The sequence below is a fragment of the Eubalaena glacialis genome, chromosome 6 (genome assembly GCF_028564815.1).
Source record: "Eubalaena glacialis isolate mEubGla1 chromosome 6, mEubGla1.1.hap2.+ XY, whole genome shotgun sequence".
NCBI lineage: Eukaryota > Metazoa > Chordata > Mammalia > Artiodactyla > Balaenidae > Eubalaena > Eubalaena glacialis.
The window spans coordinates 7,051,280-7,070,977 of NC_083721.1; the positions used below are offsets into that span (position 1 = coordinate 7,051,280).

Sequence of the window (19,698 nt, forward strand, 5' to 3'; positions counted from 1 at the left end):
GCTAGTGATAACCTTGGGCACCTGGTGGAAGTAAGTACAAAATCTTCCTGGAGAAGCTTGCCTTCAATCCAGGCTTTACAGAATTCCTACAAAGACCCACAGAAAATGATTCTGCAACCCCAAATTATGAAAACAGGAAGAAACAATCTACCAAGACCAAGATTCAGCAGAAACAACAGACAACATGATTAAACCCTCAAGAATATTAGATAATTGAAGTATGATAGAGAATATAAAGTGAATAGATTTAAAAGTGACTAGATACATAAAAGAAGGAACCAAAAAAGAGAGGAAGAAGATATTATGGAAAAGAATAGATAATCTTGAGGAAGAAACAATAGAATTCCTAGAAACACAAAACAGTATTCAAAATTCAGCATCAAAAAATACCAAAAACTCAGTAGACGGATTAAACAGTTGATTTGAAAACATCAAAGAGTGAATTAGAGAAGGGAGACTTGAGATTGTTTTCAGAGTGCAGCACGTGACAGAGGGGTGGAAAATGAGAAAAAAAGTCAGCAGTTGGGAAGGACTTACAGTAATGTCTTATGTAGATCTAATAGAAGGTCCAGCAAGAGAAAATAAAGGGAACGGAAGAGATGAAATATTGGAAGAGATAAAAGCTAAGACTTTCCCAAAATTGATGGACAAAACCATTCTCCAAATACAGGAAACACCAGTCAGAGAAGGATAAATAAGAATTCATCTTCTCTAATTACATTATGGTGAGACTGAAGAACACCAAAGACAAAGTACTTTAGAGCCAGTACTAAAGAAAGAAGACAGACTATCTGAAAATAATGACAGTTATGAGGACAGCAGACTTCTCAACAACAAAACAGGGCACAGAGGGCAGTAGAAGAAAATCTCCAGTGAGCTGGGAGAAACTGACAAAACTCTAGTTATCTTCTGGGCTCTTAACCTTTCTTTTTTTTCCTGCCACAGACTCTAATAAGGTGGAATAAAAATATTGGCCAACATTATCTTATAAGGATGAATGACTAGTGTTGAGGGTTCCTAAATTCCTTCCATTCTTTGGGAAAGGACATTTGGTGATTAGCTTTAGATTTTGTTTAAAGATTAACAAGTAGAGAAACAAAAAAGGAACAAAGAAAAATAGATCAATCCAATCAGGTATTTGGAAAGGAGAAATAAAGAACAGCCATAGCAATAATAGAAAGCATAAAGTGGTAGAAATCAGATATATCAGTAACAATAAATGTAAGTAGACCAAACTTGCCATTAAAGACAGAAAGTGATGAAGTAGATTTTTAAAAAATATTCTAAAGTTAGTTATGTATATACTATTTACACAAACATCTAACACAGGGAAGGAATGACAGCAAATAGATGGGATAAGATACAGTAGTTAAATTTCAGTCAAAATAAAGCTGACAAGAATGGAAACAGAAAGCAGAACACATTACTGGAGAAAATTGAGGGTTATCACATAATAAAAACAGTTTACATTTATGAAGAATATATAACAATGATAAAGTTGTATATACCTAATAACATAGCCTCAAAATACATAAAGAACTGTACAGAGAAATAGACAAATCCACCTTAGTGAGAGATTTAAATTTGCCTTTCTCAGTCTTTGATAGATCAATGACATGAAAATTATATATGCATTACTAATTTTGATCTAGTGATTATTCATAGAGACCTGCACTCAACAATTAGAAGATAAGCCTTCTTTTTAAGCGTGGTCAATTTGCAGAAATTGGCCACCAAAGGAGTAACAACCAGTATTCAAAAAATCAGTATCTTATACCTCCTTCACTGGGCAAAGTACCATAAAATTAGAAATCAGTGATTATCAAAACAATAACTGAGCCCCATTCATAGTATGGAAATGAAAAGGTTCAGAAGTAACCTTGATGTAGGCTCTTTACTTGAGCTCAAATTTCAATTTCTTGTGGAGTGAAGCTCAAATGTGAGCTAGTTCTCTTTATTAAGCTTCTTTATAAATGTAAAGTCTGTAAATGTAAAGTCTGTTCCAATGAGGAGGCAACATGCTAAATCTTATTTTTGCAGGCTTCTGAGTGTGTGGGACAGCAGACTGGCAGGCTCACCAAGGTCTGGTTTTATAAACAAAGACCTCATAGGATTTTGATATGATTTAGAAGTACATTTTATTTTTGTTGGTATTTTTTCATTACCAAGGGTGATTTTTCTTTCTGGAAGCCAATATTTTACATTGATATTGTTCAAGAAAAATGACACTCAGAGCTTATATTATCACCAATTTGGTTCTTGCTTAATCTTACTTTTATTCATTCCTCTGGGGTGGGGTTGGGGGTCTCTGAAACAGGATGTTTGCCTACATGAGGTATTTTGTTTCAAGAAGGCACAGTATGTCTTCAGCAATGCAATATCCTTTTGCTTAATTTAAATATCTACTTAATATTTTCCTGGCAGCAGTGGAACAGAATCCAGTTTCAGGGAAATGTAAAAAAAATGTTCAACCCTAATCCCACCCACTGCTTGTCCCTCCTCCCCCTGCTTCCCCACCCAAACCTTAAACGGTGCAACTCTGCTTTGCTTTTATTTATTGTTTTAATCCCAGTTTGCTGAAATAGCATTTGTAAAACTTTTGGATATTAACCATGTAATCTAAGATACAAATAAGAAACTGCAGAGAGAGAGATGGCTTCCTTTTTCTTTTACCCTGTACCATGGGGGTTTACCATTTGGATGTCCACGAAATGTGGAGTGATGACACAGATGTTTTCAAAACAATTGGACTGGAGGGCTGAAAACAAAACAACTTATCTGTAGTGGCTCTTGGTTCATCTCACAGAAGCACCTCCGAAAACTTCTTAAAATACAGTGATAAATCAGACTTTTGTGTTTAGAGGAAGAGGCTGACCCTGTGATAATAGATTGTTTATTTCATTTTAGCAGAGTTTGCAGTGCAAAATCCAGTGCGTGGATGCATTATTGCTCTGTAATGTGTTATTGTTGGCAAAGTGCTTTCACATAAGTTATCTCATTTACTTTTCTCTTCCCCTAACATTTCACTTAATTGCCCACAGCAAAAAGAAAACAAATTCTAGAGAGGTTAACTTTTACATCTAAAGAACGGTTGAATCAGAGCCCAAATATGGGTATTCTGGCTCCCAATAAAGCCTTTTATTTGATCACCAACTTTGCTGTGCTTGATGTAATTTAAGACATTCTTTGATTCCTCAGACATTTTCAATGACTCTGAAATTCCTAGATCATAAAGTCTAGCCTTCTTAGCAAGATCCTCAAGGCTCTCCTTGGTCTGTCTCCAACTTTCATTTCCATCCTCCTATGTCTCTGTGCTCCCTCTTAAACCCTCCACTCCAGCCACACCAAACTTCTCACATGTCCCTCAAAACCATCAGATATTTCATGCCTCGGTGGGCGTGAAGCTGGGCTCAAGCTGTTCCCCTAAACTGAAGGTCTTCTCTGCTTTTGTCACCCTACTTCTGTCAAAATCCTTAATGCAGGCTCAAGCCAAACCCTTCTGGTGAAACTTTTCCCTTTTTTCCTGGTTAGGATCAGTTGCTACTTCTCGGTACTCCCGTCCTGCTTGGATAACACAGATTTCATTCTGCTTTGTGGGTTGTCTTCATGGCTGCCTACCTCAGTAGATTCTCAGCATCTTTGTCTTGGCCAATTCTGAATCCCTGAAATACTTGTGTATATTGTAAATGCTCAATAACTCAGTTAAATTCAGCTTAGTCATTATCCTATGGGTCCTTGGAGTCTACACATTGTTTTATAAATGTCCATCAACAGATGAATGGATAAAGAAAATGTGGTACATATATACAATGGAATACTACTCAGCCATAAAATAGAACAAAATAATGCCATTTGCAGCAACATGGATGCAGCTAGAGATTATCATATTAAGTGAAGTAAGTCAGAAAGAGAAAGACGAATACCATATGATATCACTTATATGTGGGATCTAAAATAGGACACAAATGAACTTATCTACGAAACAGAAACAGACTCACAGACATAGAGAACAGACTTGTGGTTGCCAAGGGGGAGGGAGATAGGGGAAGGATGTATTGGGAGTTGGGGATTAGCAGATGCAAACTAGTATATATAAAATAGATAACCAGTAAGGTCCTACTGTATAGCACAGGGAACTGTATTCAATATCCTGTGATAAACCATAATGGAAAAGAATATGAAAAAGAATGTATATATAAGTATAAGTGAATCACTGTGCTGTACAGCAGAAATTAACACAACATTGTAAATCAACTATACTTCAATTAAAAAAATAATAATAAAATGACCAAAAAACCACAAAAATCCAGGCTCAGTCGTGAGGTTAGGTGGCAGGTTCTGAGCTGCATCACTTCCTGGGGCAGAGGGTGTGGGATGCCACCCCTGAACAGAGGCAAAGGTGACCCTTGGTTGGAGCTCATCCTGTTGCCCCCTCCCCTTTCTCCTTCACATGCATAGTTGAGGAAAGAGATAAGGCCTCTTGAATCTTGTGGGACCTTGTGAGCTCCCTTCTGTTATGGTGGGTGGGCCAGAAGCAAGAAAACTTTGCTGACCTATCATGGGCCATGGAGGAGACCTGGAAGCTTCTACTGGGCACTCTGTGGAGTTGAGGAGTGAGCTGGGACCCCACACACTGACCTGAACCCTAAACAACACTGTCTACAGTGGCACCATCCATGCCTGGCCCAGGGAGTTTGTGGGGAGCCCGGGGTAGGCTCTGCCATCAGGGCAGGGACAGGGCCTCCTGTCTTGTTATCACTTCCCTGCCCAGAGATTCACGATAAGTGCTTACACCTCAAGAGCGTGGAGGACAGACACCCAAAGTGGGTAGTGAGTGTAGGTGAGGATGCAAGAAGGGGCGAGTCCTCAAGCAGTGGGTGGTGTGTGGGCGCAGGCAGGGGGTGTGGGTTCAGGAGATGGCAGCTGGATGTGTATAGGATGAAGGGGTTGGGGAAGGACTAGGGATGATACCTATGAAGACGGTGGGCCCCAAAACCTAAGAGTCACGTGCTTTAGGCTGAAGAGTTTGGACTTGCCCCTTGCAGACTGTTCTCTTTACACCTGTAGAGTAGGTCCAGAGTAATGGCGCCCCATGGACAGGTTAGAAAGGAACATCTCATTTACTCTATCAAGTGGCCGTATTTTGTTTTTAGTATTCTTTGCTTATAAACGTATAGGGCAGAGGTATGGAGATCAAATTCCAAAAGGCTACAGGAGTAACCTGACTTTGTGTAATTTTATTCTTTTCAAATGAAGCAATTTCCATTAACAAACTATGAGAAAGTAACATTAAAATATTATACTCTTGAAAGTTTTATAAAAACACTTTAACAAATATATATATATTATATATATATATAATCCTTTATAAAACCTTGTTTTGATTTTGAAACAGAGAGAATACTTTTTTTTATAAATAACTTTTTAACCCAAGTATTATATGTGTATTGTAGGAAAGAGAGAAGATAAAGTTTAGTGAAAAGAAAACTTTTAAATCTCCATTCCTTTTTTTCAGAGACAGTAGTTGCCATTTCACTGCATATCTCTCCAAAATTCTTTCCATGGTTATGTTTATATTTCTTTGCAAAATATAATTATTCTACCATAATGTTTCAAATGTTTAAATTTAATCTATTTTGAACAGTTTTCATATCAATGACTACATTCAGCAGTGTAATTTTTAGTTTCTAAATATCACAGGACTGTTCCTAAATGTACAACAACTTAACTAGTTCTCTTTCTGTGGGACATTTAGGGTGTTTCCAATGTTTTGCTATTATAAACAACACTACAAAGAACATCCTTGAAAATAAATCATTGCGCACTTCCTCTCTGATTTCCTAAGGATAAATTTCTAGAAGTGGAATTTTTAGTTTAGAGACTATACACACAGTTTTTTAAAAGGCATTTGAAATGTATTGCCGAATTGTTCATTGGAAAGGTTGTAGCAATTTACACTCAGGCCAGCAGTACAAGAGAATGGCCATTTGACCAATCCAAAGTGAGAATTTAAGAATTATAACAGGGCAGGTCAAGGAGGAATTGGTCTCTGGGGTCTTGCATGTGATTCCCTTAAAGGAAAATTGAATAAGCCATTACAACCTTGGGCTTAGCGAGGGAAACCAATGAACAGGCACACCAAGGGATGCTGGAGAGACTGGACTTCTTTTTTGGCTATCTTCCTAAGATGTCATTTGACCATTTTAACATGAACCCAGGAACTTTCAGGAAGATGTTTATGTATCATTTTTAGAATATCTGTTTCCACCATTAAGAGAAGAAAATGCCTTCCTAGAATGAACTGATTTCTAGGAAGTAGTTACACCAAAATATAGTCCTTCCAGGTTGTTAAAGGCAAAACAAAACAAAAAGAAGAGTTTGGCTAATACCTAGTGGTGGAATTTATAGGAAATGGCTTGGGGACCCCTGTGGAAGGGAGGGTCTTCTCTCCGAGAGGGCCGTTTAACTGTCCTCTGCACAGAACCAAGGAAAGAGGACTTGAATTCAGGGCATCCTAAGACCAATATATGATCTGTTCCTGAATAATGAGGAGTCATGACATACCATGAGAAAAAGGAAAAAAAGGACTTTCTATGGAAACATTCTGGAGTTTAGAACATTTTATCCCTGAAAGCAGAATGCTGACCCAATGGCAAAGAGCCATCTGAACTTCAGTGACTTGGACAGAGTTAACATTCCCAATACACATTCGGTTTTCACAGGCTAACAAAATGTTTCCATGTGTTTGGATTACAAAGGAATATGCACAGCTTTCTGTCAACACTGCCATTTGAGCTTTTGTAGATGTTGTGCGCTTTGTAGCAGAACCAGAGTTCTTAGTTTATAGCTTCTACACATGGGCCCTATGACCAGCGATTCTACATCTAGGTACTCACCTAGGCCAGCACTTTCTCAAGCTTAACGTGCACACAGATCAGCTGAGAATCCTATGAAAATATAGACCCTGATTCAGCAGGCCTGTGGCAGCACCTGGGATTCTGCATTTCTAATTAGATCCCAGGGGTTGCCAAGGCTGCTAGATCCCACGACCACACTCTGAGTAGTGAAGCCCCAGCGTAGATGGTCTGAACCACTTTAGAATTACCTGGACAGCTTTTAACAACCCTGATGCCCGGGCTGCCCTCCAGCAGAATTAACTCAGAATCTTTGTGGGTGAGACCAGACATCAGTAGTTTTTTATCTCCCCATGATTCTAATGTGGAACCCAGGCTGTGGACCAATGCAGATTGCTTCACATGTGGGTGGGGAGGGAGACACAGGGGTCTTCATTGATAAGTAAGTTGGGTATATTTGTGGGGGGGTGGGGATATCCGAGGGCGGCTTAAATGATGAAATATACCTCCATGGATTGACTTGGACACATCTTGAAAACACAGTGCCGAACGCCAAAAGCAAATCAGATACCATTTATGTTAACTTAAAGGCACACAACAATATATATACAGTGGATATGGTAAAAGTATTCAGATGTGTATAGGGATGATGCATGTATCATTTCAGGATAGTGGGTCCTCCTGGAGTGTCCAGGAGGGGAATGGGTTAGGGATGCATTGTATTGGAGTTGAAAGAATTTCTTTCTATTAAAAAAGATATGAAAAAGTAGGGAATGAACAAAAGAAGGGAGGGAGGGGGAGGCAGAAAGAGAGTGAGAAAGAAAAAGAAAAGAAAGAAGGAAGGATGGGAGGGAGGGAGAAAGGGAGGAGAATTCTGGTGACCGTGGCTGGCTGGCTGTTTCTCACTGTTACTGCTACTGACCCTGGAAACCGAAAATGTATCCCAACAGCACATCACATGCCCATTCTTGAGCAGCCTGAAACATTAGTAAGACCAAACACGCTTCTCAAACTATTAGCTAGAAAGCAATTCAAAAGGGTGATGTATTCCCACAGCAGATATTTTCACTCACGATGATCTGAGTATCGTGGCATGCCTGCCTTCTATGAGCCTGTCCAGAGGACCCAGACCAAGGCTTTCATTTCACATTGGAAACAGACACAGAAAGGAGAAGCAGCCTCTGGAGGCTGCAGCGTTGAGAGACCCTGGGATCAGGACTCTGGGCTCCTGCTCCGTTGCCCAGGTGTCTCTCTGTGCTCAGGGACCCCAGGGAGGAGCCCCGTCTGCTGGCGAGGCGCCCTGGGTACCCCTCCACCCAGGCTGTTTGTGTGGGGTGGTCCCAACTTGTGTTTCCGTTGGGGATCACCTGCTCCTTTTCCCCGGAGACCTGCTCTCCTGGTCATACAGGGGTCCCCTCCCATACGTGGCGGCAGAGCGTGATGACACTGCCTGCATCCTGTGGGGTGTTTGTGCCCCAGCTGTGGAATGTGAAAGCCCCCCAGCCAGCTTGCCTCCTGCAGGTGTGAGTTAGTTGCAAAACCAAGTTCTCTGCAGGAAAAGCATGTAACTGACGGCTCTCTCTTAGAAACACTAGCTCCTGGGAAGTGCTAGGGTTCTGGTTGACCTGCACATCGTCTCCAATTCTGTGGTCAGTATTTTTCAGTATTTCATACAAATACTGTATGGGATTTTTTTTTTTTTTTTTTTTTTTGGTAATCTGTAATTAACATCTTCCTGATATGTGTTGCTCTTATTTCATATAAAGATACCAGTAGTTTTCTGAGGAAAGAAAGTTTTCATTTATTCTTATTCATTTTTTCCCATTCTTTTTTAAATTGAAGTATAGTTGATTTACAATGTTGTGTTAGTTTCAGGTATACAGCAAAGTGATTCACATATATATACACACACACACACACACATATTTTTATATGAATAAATGAATAAATAAAAATTAAAAGAAACTAATAAAAAGAAAATCCCATCCCTACAGGAAACTTTAGATTATCTGAGCAACAAAAGGGCAGGTGGTGTGAATAATCCTAAACTTCCAGAACAATTCACTTTAAAGACAATGATCTCTGACTGTGAGTCAGTTGGTCTTCCTCAGACATTCTCCTCAGACTGGTCCCTGAGCCTGGCTTGAGGCTGTGCTTCTGGAAGAGTGGGAGGGGATGCTCTGGAAAGCTATGGCTGGTGGGAGATCCCACCTGGGATATGGCTGTACCCTAGAAATTTGTCTTCAGGAGTTGACCAAATACGCTTCCATCCCCTTTCAGATCCTATGCTATGGAGTACGGACCATGTCCGGCAGTGGCTGGAGTGGGCAGTGAAAGAATATGGCCTTCCGGACGTCGACATCTTATTGTTCCAGAATATTGACGGGAAGGAGCTGTGCAAGATGACCAAAGATGACTTTCAGAGGCTCACCCCGAGCTACAACGCTGACATCCTTCTGTCACATCTCCACTACCTCAGAGAGAGTAAGGCAGTCCCTGCTCCCACAGAGAGCACTGTCGAGAGGTCCTTGTTAACGTAAGATGCGAGGGTTTAGCCCAGTTGCTGACAGCATCTTGCTGCCCTAACCCGATTCCCATTAGGATCTGAGAGAATGCTTATAAGTGATGACTTAGGTGATTGCGTAATGAGAAGTAGTCAGCGCTTTTACGAGAAGCGGCAAAGTCAACTACCATTCAGCTGCCTCCTCCAGGGTCCCCCAGCCAAGAAGATCACATGCCAAAGGGAATCAGAGCTTTATCTGGTCACACATTATTTCATCTCCATGATGCCCAAATAGAAATAAAAACATTATGGAAAGGCTCCTACTTGATGGGAATTGTGGAGTTTATCTTCCCTAAAGCCAAACCAAGCTCCCCTTCGTATCCCACTGGAACACAAAATGAGGAACATTTTCACTTGGTATCTTGAGATGTGGCTTAGCCTGTCACAATGGGAATGGCGTCTTGGCAATGAGAGGCATGAATCCACAGAGTCTGCTGCATGCTTTAATATTTCAAATGTCAAGCATGATCAGAAGGAGATAGTAGAGATAGTGCAACAGTGGGTGGTGTGAACTCTTTGGTGTAAATGCTTTGCTTGGCATCCCAGCCACTTCTTCCCTGAACTCAATATGGATCCCCATCTAGGTTTTAACATGCTAACCAGTAGCAGGGCCATGGAGAGATTTCCAAGCAGCCCATGATAATAGGGTGGGGAGTGGGGTGGATGTTTTCCTTCTTTTTCTTCTTTTTTTTTTTTTTCAAGGAAGGTAATTCTCTCTCTCTTTTTTCATTTGGATGTTGCTTTTTGTTTTGTTTTGTAGCACCTCTTCCACATTTGACTTCAGATGATGTTGATAAAGCCTTACAAAACTCTCCACGGTTAATGCATGCTAGAAACACAGGTAATGCTGGCCCTGCCCCTTCCCCCCAGGACAAGTGTAGGGTTTTGTTTACAGGTTGCATGCTTTACAGGTAGAATGTGGGACAGTCAGTGCATCAGGAAGGCAGAAGTCAGAGGTGGATGGTTGAGGGGTCCTTGGTAGGTTGAGGCTCTGTGTTGGCGGTACCACAGCCTCAAGGCAGGAGGCACTCTTTGGTCTCTGAACACTCCCCCGCTTCCCTTGCCAGTCAAAGGATTTCTTTCAACCAGGAGATGTGCAGAATTAGCCTTCAGCCATAGCCTTAGCTCACATTTGCTGGATTACAGTCTGCTGCTATTAGTCCTCAAACATGCTCTGTGCTGACTGTAGAAACTAAAAACATGTTCCATATAAAGGGGCCCTTAGCATGCTCCTTTTAAAATTTTTATTCTTAAAGGAATGTTTACTAGGACAAGCAGGAGTTTTGCTTTCCCCTTTTTGGTAAAGTTTTAGGCCATTCAACTTGACTTGAATCTTCTTGCACAGTCTTTGTACATTTGCAAAAGGCAGTAGGAGGGAATGTTGGTTACTTTTGGGGAGCTTTTGTTGTGAGGGAAACTGTGTTATGACTTCGGAAGATTTGAAATTAGTGACTAACTAAATACCTGCTATTCTATGTCTAACCATTGATTCTACATTTTATTTATTTATCTATTTTATTTTTTTTTTTGCCTGAGCCTGTTAGAGTTTAACATGATGCTTCTTCCTGGCTAACCCCCCTCCCTCCCCTCCTAGTAAAGGCTGAGAGTAGAGGCTGGGCTTTCTGTGGATGAATGTGGTCCTGGTCACACCCATTTCCTCCCTGGTGATGGAGACACTTACAGAAGCATGGCCGCAGGCCGCTCACCCCACTGTTATCAGCCTGCAGGGACCCTCTGCCACCACCAGGCTAGGGAGAAAACCATCTAGTGTTGGAAAGACTTAAGTAACCCCTCATAGACAAGCCAGCCAATTCATGATCAGCCCTCACATAGGAATACAGCCATTTTCCAAATACTTGCCATGTTATTTTTAAATGTATGATGTGAGTGAGTCCAGGCTTGAGTATTACAAAGGGATTGCTAGTTGATCTCCAATAGCCAGAATGTTGTGCTTTTAATCTGAAATTTTAAAAAAATTGCTTTGAGTCAATAATACACTTTTTCAATGTAGGTTACACAATCAGCCTATTAATGACCTTGTGGCCAGAAATAACAAGCACCTTAGACAAAGTAATTCCCCTCCCTTAGGAAATGCCTTGGAGATACACACACTTTCTGATAATTTCTTAGTCATTTAAAAAAATTTTAGCAGAGGATGAAAGTGTCAGGAAAGCTCTGACTTCATTATTTTTCCTATTGCTAAACATAGAAGCAATCAAAAAGCAGGACAACAAATTCCAAACGGACTGACCTGTGAAAAGAGAATTATTTCCACTAACAATTTGAGAATTGATGGAGAGAGAGAAAGGGAAAATGTGCATCTGAACAGAGATACGGATTAATTTTTAAAAAGATCCATATATTCTTTGGCAAAATATTTATCATTCTTTGGTACTACTTTCCAAGGGCTCTGTTAAGTGTTTTATGGGTTTTATACAATTTGAAAATTAAAACATCCACCATAGAATTGTTTTAATAAAATGAGCTTGCAGGGGGATGGGCAGACCCACAGATGGGCTTCAGGAGGAAGCTGTAAAATCAAAACACAAGACGCCTTATGCCAAGTGGGGCACAGAGAGAGTCACATCTCTTCCATCTTCAGCATCTGTTTCTGACCTGTGTGCTAGTCCCTTCTCCCGAAGTCTGGCGTGGCAGGTTCTAGTAGGCCACCTCCCTTGGTTGTCACGGGGCAAAGTAGATTAGGCGCTGTTGCTGAGATCAGATTAACGACCACAGCAAAAGACCTTCACATGTTTTGTCTTTCCTTTTGTCTGCAGGGGGTGCAGCTTTTATTTTTCCAAATACTTCAGTATATCCTGAAGCTACGCAAAGAATTACAACTAGGCCAGGTACGAAAACACCCCTGTGTAATCTCTTTATTGAGAGACATCCCAGGATGTCCTGTGAGATCCGTGACCTACGTCACGAGACACAAAGACAGCTGATCTTGGATCGGACCTCTAAACAGTCTTATTCTGCCTGTGGATCTGGCGCCTAGAATCAGACCGTTCCATTCAGAGATCACGTGAACAGTCCCTGAACTGTGGGATTATAAGCAGGTCAGCCCCTTGACTAGCTGCTCTCAAAGACAGATGGGCCAAGAAGGCATCCTGGATGCCTGGCGATAAGGAATCCATCCGGTTTCGAGTTTACAGAAGGACATAAGTGTAATCTATCCATCCTCAAGGCACAGCACAGAGCAGGAGGCATCCCCCTAACACTAGTGGCTGGTTCCCAGCTGTCACGAGAGCCAGTCTTTCAGACCAGAAGCATGTAATCAATCATATTTACACCTGAGTCTTACTTTGTGTCTTTCCCGATGACTTGATTAGGTTATTAATTTACGCGTCATTCACAAAAAGAATCACTATTTATCAAGTGTCTATTAGTGCCAAGCACGATGTTAGATTCTGGGAATCTAAGGATGAACCAGACTTTAGAAAGGTTCCTGTCTTCAGAAAGCTGGCCTGTTCATTCCACAGTTGTCCGTGGAGCCTCCTGAGTGCTAGCCACGGGGGTGCAGCAGAGAACAAGCCCACAGGCACACAGCCTAAAGCTCTAGATGTTTCTAGATGTAAAGCCACCTAGAGCCAGAAACATCACACACATATACATTTAACCTTACGGGCTAGGTACCTAGACCCGGAGAGACAGATATGGATGTTTAACCTAAAGCACTGATTTTATAGTAGAGGCAACACCTCTAACGACAGAGGCTGTGGGAACAGGAAGGGAAAGGAATTCATCCCTCCATGAAAGGGGGAAGGAAGCGTTGCAGAGGAAGGACCATATGCCAGAGGAGGATTAGGTGTTGCCAGGTGGAGAAGGAGGGGGTGACATTGGGCAAGCATGGCTCAAACATCTGTCCCCTCGCTGGGATGTACAACCCCATGAGCTGGATGACACATGCCAGCCTCACAGCTGAGGAATCGTGATTAGGGCTGTGGGATGGTTTTTCCCTATTCACACGTGGATCTAGAACTCACGTCTTCTTAGACCCAAGCTGTTGCTCTTGAACGTCTGTCACGTGTCCAGGCTGCCCAAGTCCTAGTTTGAACTGGTCCCAGGCACTAAGCTTGGCGCTGCTGTTTCTTCCCAGTGAAAAAGACAGGGGGGCCAGTGAGCTAAATAGCCCGGGTGAAGATGCTTCTCAGAGTTTTTCTCACCCCGACACAGCCCTGGTACTGCGACTTCAGGCTGGCGATTTTCTGTCCTCTAACCTCATAAAGTCTGCCACCGTTCCTCCTGGGAAGCATAGTGGAAAGGCTTGGCGATAGTGCTTAGTTACCTCTGACACAGGCCATTTGATCGTGGACAAGACCCAGGGTCTGGAGTGAACTAGATTGACCCTAAAGAAACCCGCTGTGGGTACTGAGAAAGGACAATGAAAATGCATGTGTCACACTAGCTCTAGACATTCCTGAGTTTACCGCCAGTAAATGGTCCCTTGGGAGGACATGGGAAGTGTAGGAAAATCACAATGGTTTTGTGAGTGTTTTAAAGAAGTTTCCATACATACTCACAGAAGTCAAAGCTATCTGTGAAACATTTGGCCATGGGTTGCTTATTTGTTTGTTTGTGTGAAGCAATTTCATGGATGCCTCTGAGTTGCAAAAGCCAGGGATTGTGAGCTGGTGTCAGGGCTGTGTGGTCGCATGAGTTCGTTCAACATGATGGTCGGAGCAGCCGGCCAGCTGCCTGTTGCTTCATAGACGGAACAATGGGTCCTGGAGCTCCTTTGCTCCCTATTTGAGGATATGGTGGATTTGGAAGATGGCGCGTCCAGGTGTCAGAGAGGAGAGTGGCCGGGAGGACTCTGGCTGGGACACCCCTCTGTGCTTCAGCCCAGGGGGAGACAAGGGTGGCAAACACTAATTCACCTAGCAAAGCTCTGATAATGCTCTTTTCTTGGGTCTGTCATTCGAGTGTGACTTGGAAGAGACTTGATTTGTACCAAAATACGTGTTTTGGTGATTGCTGCTGTGATTCTGAATGGAGATACAAATATTAGTGTCTGAGCTACAAAGAATTGAAAATCAGAGTGAATGAGCCAGAGAACGGTTTGCTGTCAGCCAGACTGAGGGATTCAAACTTGGAGAATAGACTTGTTTGTATACCTTGGGTGGACCAGTGATCAACCTTGCAGGAATGGTCTTGTGAGTGTGAAAGCTTATAACGGTGCAGTTGGAGAAGTTTGTGATGGGTCAGGGGGGATGGGTGTTGCAGATCATGGGGGGAGGGGGTCACTGGGAATCTGGCTGTGTCCCTTTGGTTGGTGGGTATCTGACTGCTTTCAGAAGAGCTGGTTGCTGACTTTCCTTGGGAGAGGTCCTTGGGTCCTTGGGGACAGAGACCCGAGTTCCTATTCCCCTGCACTCTTGGTTTGCTTATGGACACTCTTGGTGTCCATCCATTTCTCTAATCCCACATCCACGGAGACAGAGGACTCCTTCCTCCCACCTGTGTCATCCTGCTGAGTCCAACTTCCCAGTGTTCCCTCCCCACTTCCTTCCTTTCCTTCCTCCTCAAGTAACCACCCCTGTCTACCTTTTCTTCTTGTCATGGCCCATCTTCCCAAAAAGATCATTTATTCCAGAATCCCCTTACTGCCTGCCCTGTCGTTTCAGTGCCCCCCCCCCACAATTGTCCGGGACTGTTCAGTGACCTTACAGGATAACACATGACGGACAATATACTCTTTTGTTCATGCCTCATCCCCTCTCTGCCTGTGCTTGTTCCTATTAATTTTATCCAAATTTTCCTGATTCAAAATGCACCCTCTTTCATGATCCCTTTGTTGAATTAGCATTTAGATGAGTCTCTCCTCTCCTCTTAGAAAGTGCTAGCACATAGGCAGATCCGTTTACGTTCTTTTTTTACGATTGAATTTCATGGTGTCGCATGTGTTTCTTGGGTAGTCAGTTATGACCAGAAGCCCTTTCCCCATCTCCCCTGTAAACACCCTCATTCTTTGCTGAACACATGCTTTTTGACCGTGAACACATGGCCATGGCCCCTTGAGGCCTCAAGTGGCATAAACAGAGACAGGTCTGACTCAGAGAAACTTGCAAGCTGGTTTTTGACCTCATGATGTGAACTCTGCCTGACATCCTAGGAGCAGTGTATGTGAAAGCTCTGGTGTGTGCCCAGGACGATCTGTAACCCCACCTTCTCCTCCTCCATCACCATGGTAATCCACGCACCATGATACGCATCTAGGATTTTATCGAAGGAGACTGGAGACTTGGGTCTGCAAGTGCAGTCTTGACTTTCCCTTTTCAGCTGGTGCTCCTCAAGGGTTTCTCGGAATCTGAAATGATTCCTCCTTTGGAGTTTGCAGCTCAGTGCCATTCAGCATCTCTAGTCATAGCAAGATGACACAGCCAATGCACTGTCTCCTCAGTTAAGTAAAGCCTGTATCACAGCAAATGGCTGAAAATGCATTCTTGGCTTTGCCCTAACTGTACTCTAACCACAGATCTGTACATCTGTACACCTAGTTGAAAAGGGAAGGCAAAATGCCCCCAGATCTCCATGTCTTTGACAGAGGAGTTTAGAAGACTGTAGGGAGAGCTAGAGGAAAACAAGAGAGAGTGATTTAATCATGTTAGTAGGCTTGACCCTGAAAATTCCTTGCATTAAATAGGGGTTTATAGATTGGTTTAGGTCAATAGCTCTCGGTCTTTGTCTTTGCCATTAGCATCTAAGTTCATTGAGAGCTGGCAAAATTCAACCTTTCACATCCAGTGCAACCAGGGACCTCCAGAGTTACTTTGAAAATGTGGCATGGATCCCCAGAATGAGGATAAGCTCTCCCATGATCCAAATTCTGGCCCTTTAAAAAAATAAAGTGGTGGGTGGATGTCAAGAGGGCTAGTGAGCTGTTCTTCAGTAATCTTGATGAAAGGAGAGTGTAAAATTTGGTGAACTTAATCTTGCAGGAAGGGCAGCAACGATGCTTGCTTACATCATTGATGTCTAGGGAAGGGAGTAGTTGGGGGGAAGGAGTCTCATTCAGAATCAGGAACTGATCTTGACTCCCAGAAAATAAACAAAGGTGCTGGGGTGGAGGGAGCCAACACCAGTCAAACTCCCTATTTGTAGTTTTCATGGTTTTTGGTCTAGATCATGGCATATAGCATACTTCTTTGGTAACCCTCAGCTGCCTATGAAATGGCTTTTATAAAGTTCAGTTTTAAAACACAGTCTGTTACAGAAAAAAAATAGCAGAACCCATGCCAGAAAACAGCCTTCCCTGACACAGGACCTTCTGCCAAGTGTATGAGTTAATGACCTTGAAGATTAAAGTTGAAGAGAAATGGAGAGTGGATTGAAATGACCACCAAAAATGAAATGTAAACTGTGTTCTTACTAGAAGTCTTATGATCTACTCTCCATAAGGGGCAAATAGCAAATGTACACAGAGTAATAATTTTTCAAGGAGCCAAAAAGCAGAACTGCTCAAAGCTGGCTCTGCTTTGAGGTGTTGTAGCTGCTGACAGGGTCACTGAGATGATTGTCACCCATCTCAGCAAGCCTTAGTTCAACATTCCCCAATGTCACATCCCACAGGAGGGGGTGGGGCTTGGTGCCCATGGCATGTGATCGGTAGCTGATAAGAGAACACTGGAGCAGAATTTCATGAACAAAAACAAAAGCCCACTTATCTTCCATGGCAATATGTTCATGAACACATTAATCATTGTTCATATAAACATCTCCAGTTCTTGGCAAAATATCAGACTTGGAGTTGTTTAGGTCCTGACTGATTTTCAAGGGAGGATGAGACACACAATACTCAATATTTTGATGAGGTTACACACTCTAAGAAGGACTTTATGAATTAAGAGTTTCAAAATATTTTCCTATTAGTAGTTTGGTGTTTAATTTCTTCCAGTCACATTTCATGGGCAATGTCTTTATGTTTAAAGTAGTAACAGACTAACTACTGACACTTGCTATTAATTCCATTTCTCATATTTCAGGTAAAAGCATTCAATCTAGAACTCTTTCCACACATTTATTTGTATTAACACACTCAGATAGCATTTCTGAAATCCTTATCTGTAGGAACACAGATTTTTAGAAAAGAATAATGGAAATTGTCTAGAACAGGCTTTCTCAAACTTCAGTGTACACCCAAGTCAAATGGGACCTTGTTAAAATACAGATTCTTTTTTTTTTTTTTTAATTAATTAATTAATTTATTTATTTATGGCTGTGTTGGGTCTTCGTTTCTGTGCGAGGGCTTTCTCTAGTTGCGGCAAGCGGGGGCCACTCTTCATCGCGGTGCGCGGGCCTCTCACTATCGCGGCCTCTCTTGTTGCGGAGCACAGGCTCCAGACGCGCAGGCTCAGTAATTGTGGCTCACGGGCCCAGTCGCTCCGCGGCATGTGGGATCTTCCCAGACCAGGGCTCGAACCCGCATCCCCTGCATTGGCAGGCAGATTCTCAACCGCTGTGCCACCAGGGAAGCCCCCAGATTCTTTTTTTTAATTGAAGTATAGTTGATTTACAATATCATGTTAGTTTCAGATGTACAGCAAAATGATTCAGTTTTATATATACATATAAAATTGTGTATATATATATGTATATATATATTTTCTTTTTCAGATTCTTTTCTCTTATAGGTTATTACAAAATATTGAGTATAGTTCCCCGTGCTATACAGTAGGTCCTTGTTGGTATCTATTTTATTTATAGTAGTGAGTATATGTTAATCCCAAACTCCTGATTTATCCCTCCCCCCCTTTAGTAACCATAAGTTTGTTTTCTGTGTCTGTTTTATATATAAGCTCATTTGTATCTTTTTTTTTGTTTTCTGTTTTGTATATAAGCTCATTTGTATCATTTTTTTTAGATCCCACATATAAGCGATATCATATGATATTTGTCTTTCTCTTGTCTGGCTTACTTCGCTTAGTATGATCATCTCTAGGTCCAGCCATGTTGCTGCAAATGGCATTATTTCATTCTTTTTTATGTCTGAGTAATATTCCATTGTGTACATGTACCACATCTTCTTTATCCATTCCTCTGTTGATGGACATTTAGGTTGCTTCCATGTCTTGCCTATTGTAAACAGTGCTGCAATGAACAGTGGGGTACCTGTATCTTTTCTAATTATGTTTTTCTTCAGATATATGCCTAGCAGTGTGATTGCAGGATCATATGGTAGCTCTATTTTTTTTTTTTTTTACCAGAATCTGGTAAAATGCAGATTCTGATTCAGTAGATCTAGAGTGAGGTTCTGCATTTCTAACGAGCTCCCAGACATTGCCGATATTGCTGGTCTGCGGAGAAACAAGGACCTAGAACATATTTCTGGATTCTCTTGCTTTTTCACTTGGTAGACCGAAGCCCCACGTTGATACGGCTGTCTGCTCCTAAAGTAGGGGAGATGCTGTTACAGTTGCCCTGCTAGTAGATTTTTCTTTCTGAGACAATTCTCAAATTGAAACTCTGCCTAACCATTTTCTAGACAAAATGCAACTAGATGAGAATCTATGTGCAAGTGCTCCCAGCGACTTAAGTTGAAATTTAGTTGTAAATTGATAGCGACTGCAGATTTAATTCCCATGTGTAACCTCAACACCAGAAAAGTGAGAATCTGAGGAACTGGGTGGGAAATGCTTACAGTCCAAAAATACAGAAATGCCAGTGGAGAGGGAGTGGTGAGCAATAGAAGAATTTCAAAAGAAAAATTATCGAACTCAACCAAAGCTCTGGAGGGTAGGATTTCACAGACCACACTAGTCGAGATGCTTGTAGCCAAACAGACCAAATAAATTAAGGCAATTCTGCGTTGGATTTCACGTTGCATTTCATTGCTATTCTCTCTGGGATATGAAACTAGGAAGAGACATGTCTTCTGCAACACAGATTGACCCACCAAACTGCCAATTTTAAACAAAGTTTAAAATCTCTCCAAGTGAGATTTTATAGTCATCTCCAGGTGACTGGCAGCAGAACACCTGCTGAAGTACCTGTCTATGGCTTTCAGCTGGCCCAGAATGACACATGGCATTGGACCGAGACCCGTCAATCCAAGAAGTCGTAGTTTTGAAATGGTTCTGTAATAAAATTGCATGTAGCTGGCCACCCCACTCCCCAGCTTTATGTAGGCACAGTTAGTAAGAACATGCATAATAACGTTTCTGGAATATATTTTTAAAGGAAACTTGAAACGACTTAGAGTCATAGTCATTAACAGAACTTGCACTGAGGATGCAGAAGTATAATTATTAAATTTGCATATGCAAAGTGTGATGAAGTTTT

At 41.9% G+C, this 19,698-nt stretch overlaps 1 protein-coding gene across 8 annotated transcripts in view; it reads left to right on the top strand.

Annotated features, from left to right (window-relative positions):
* Positions 1-19,698, top strand: part of ERG (ETS transcription factor ERG) — a 276,081-nt gene that overhangs the window by 243,948 nt on the left and 12,435 nt on the right. For 6 of the 8 annotated variants that reach the window (XM_061193910.1, XM_061193911.1, XM_061193909.1 and 3 more), the window contains 3 exons: positions 9,135-9,338; positions 10,178-10,258; positions 12,195-12,266. In XM_061193910.1, the coding sequence (XP_061049893.1) occupies positions 9,135-9,338; positions 10,178-10,258; positions 12,195-12,266 (357 nt within the window). The remainder of the gene's footprint in view (positions 1-9,134; positions 9,339-10,177; positions 10,259-12,194; positions 12,267-19,698) is intronic. The other 2 variants (XM_061193914.1, XM_061193916.1) reach the window with 2 other exon arrangements.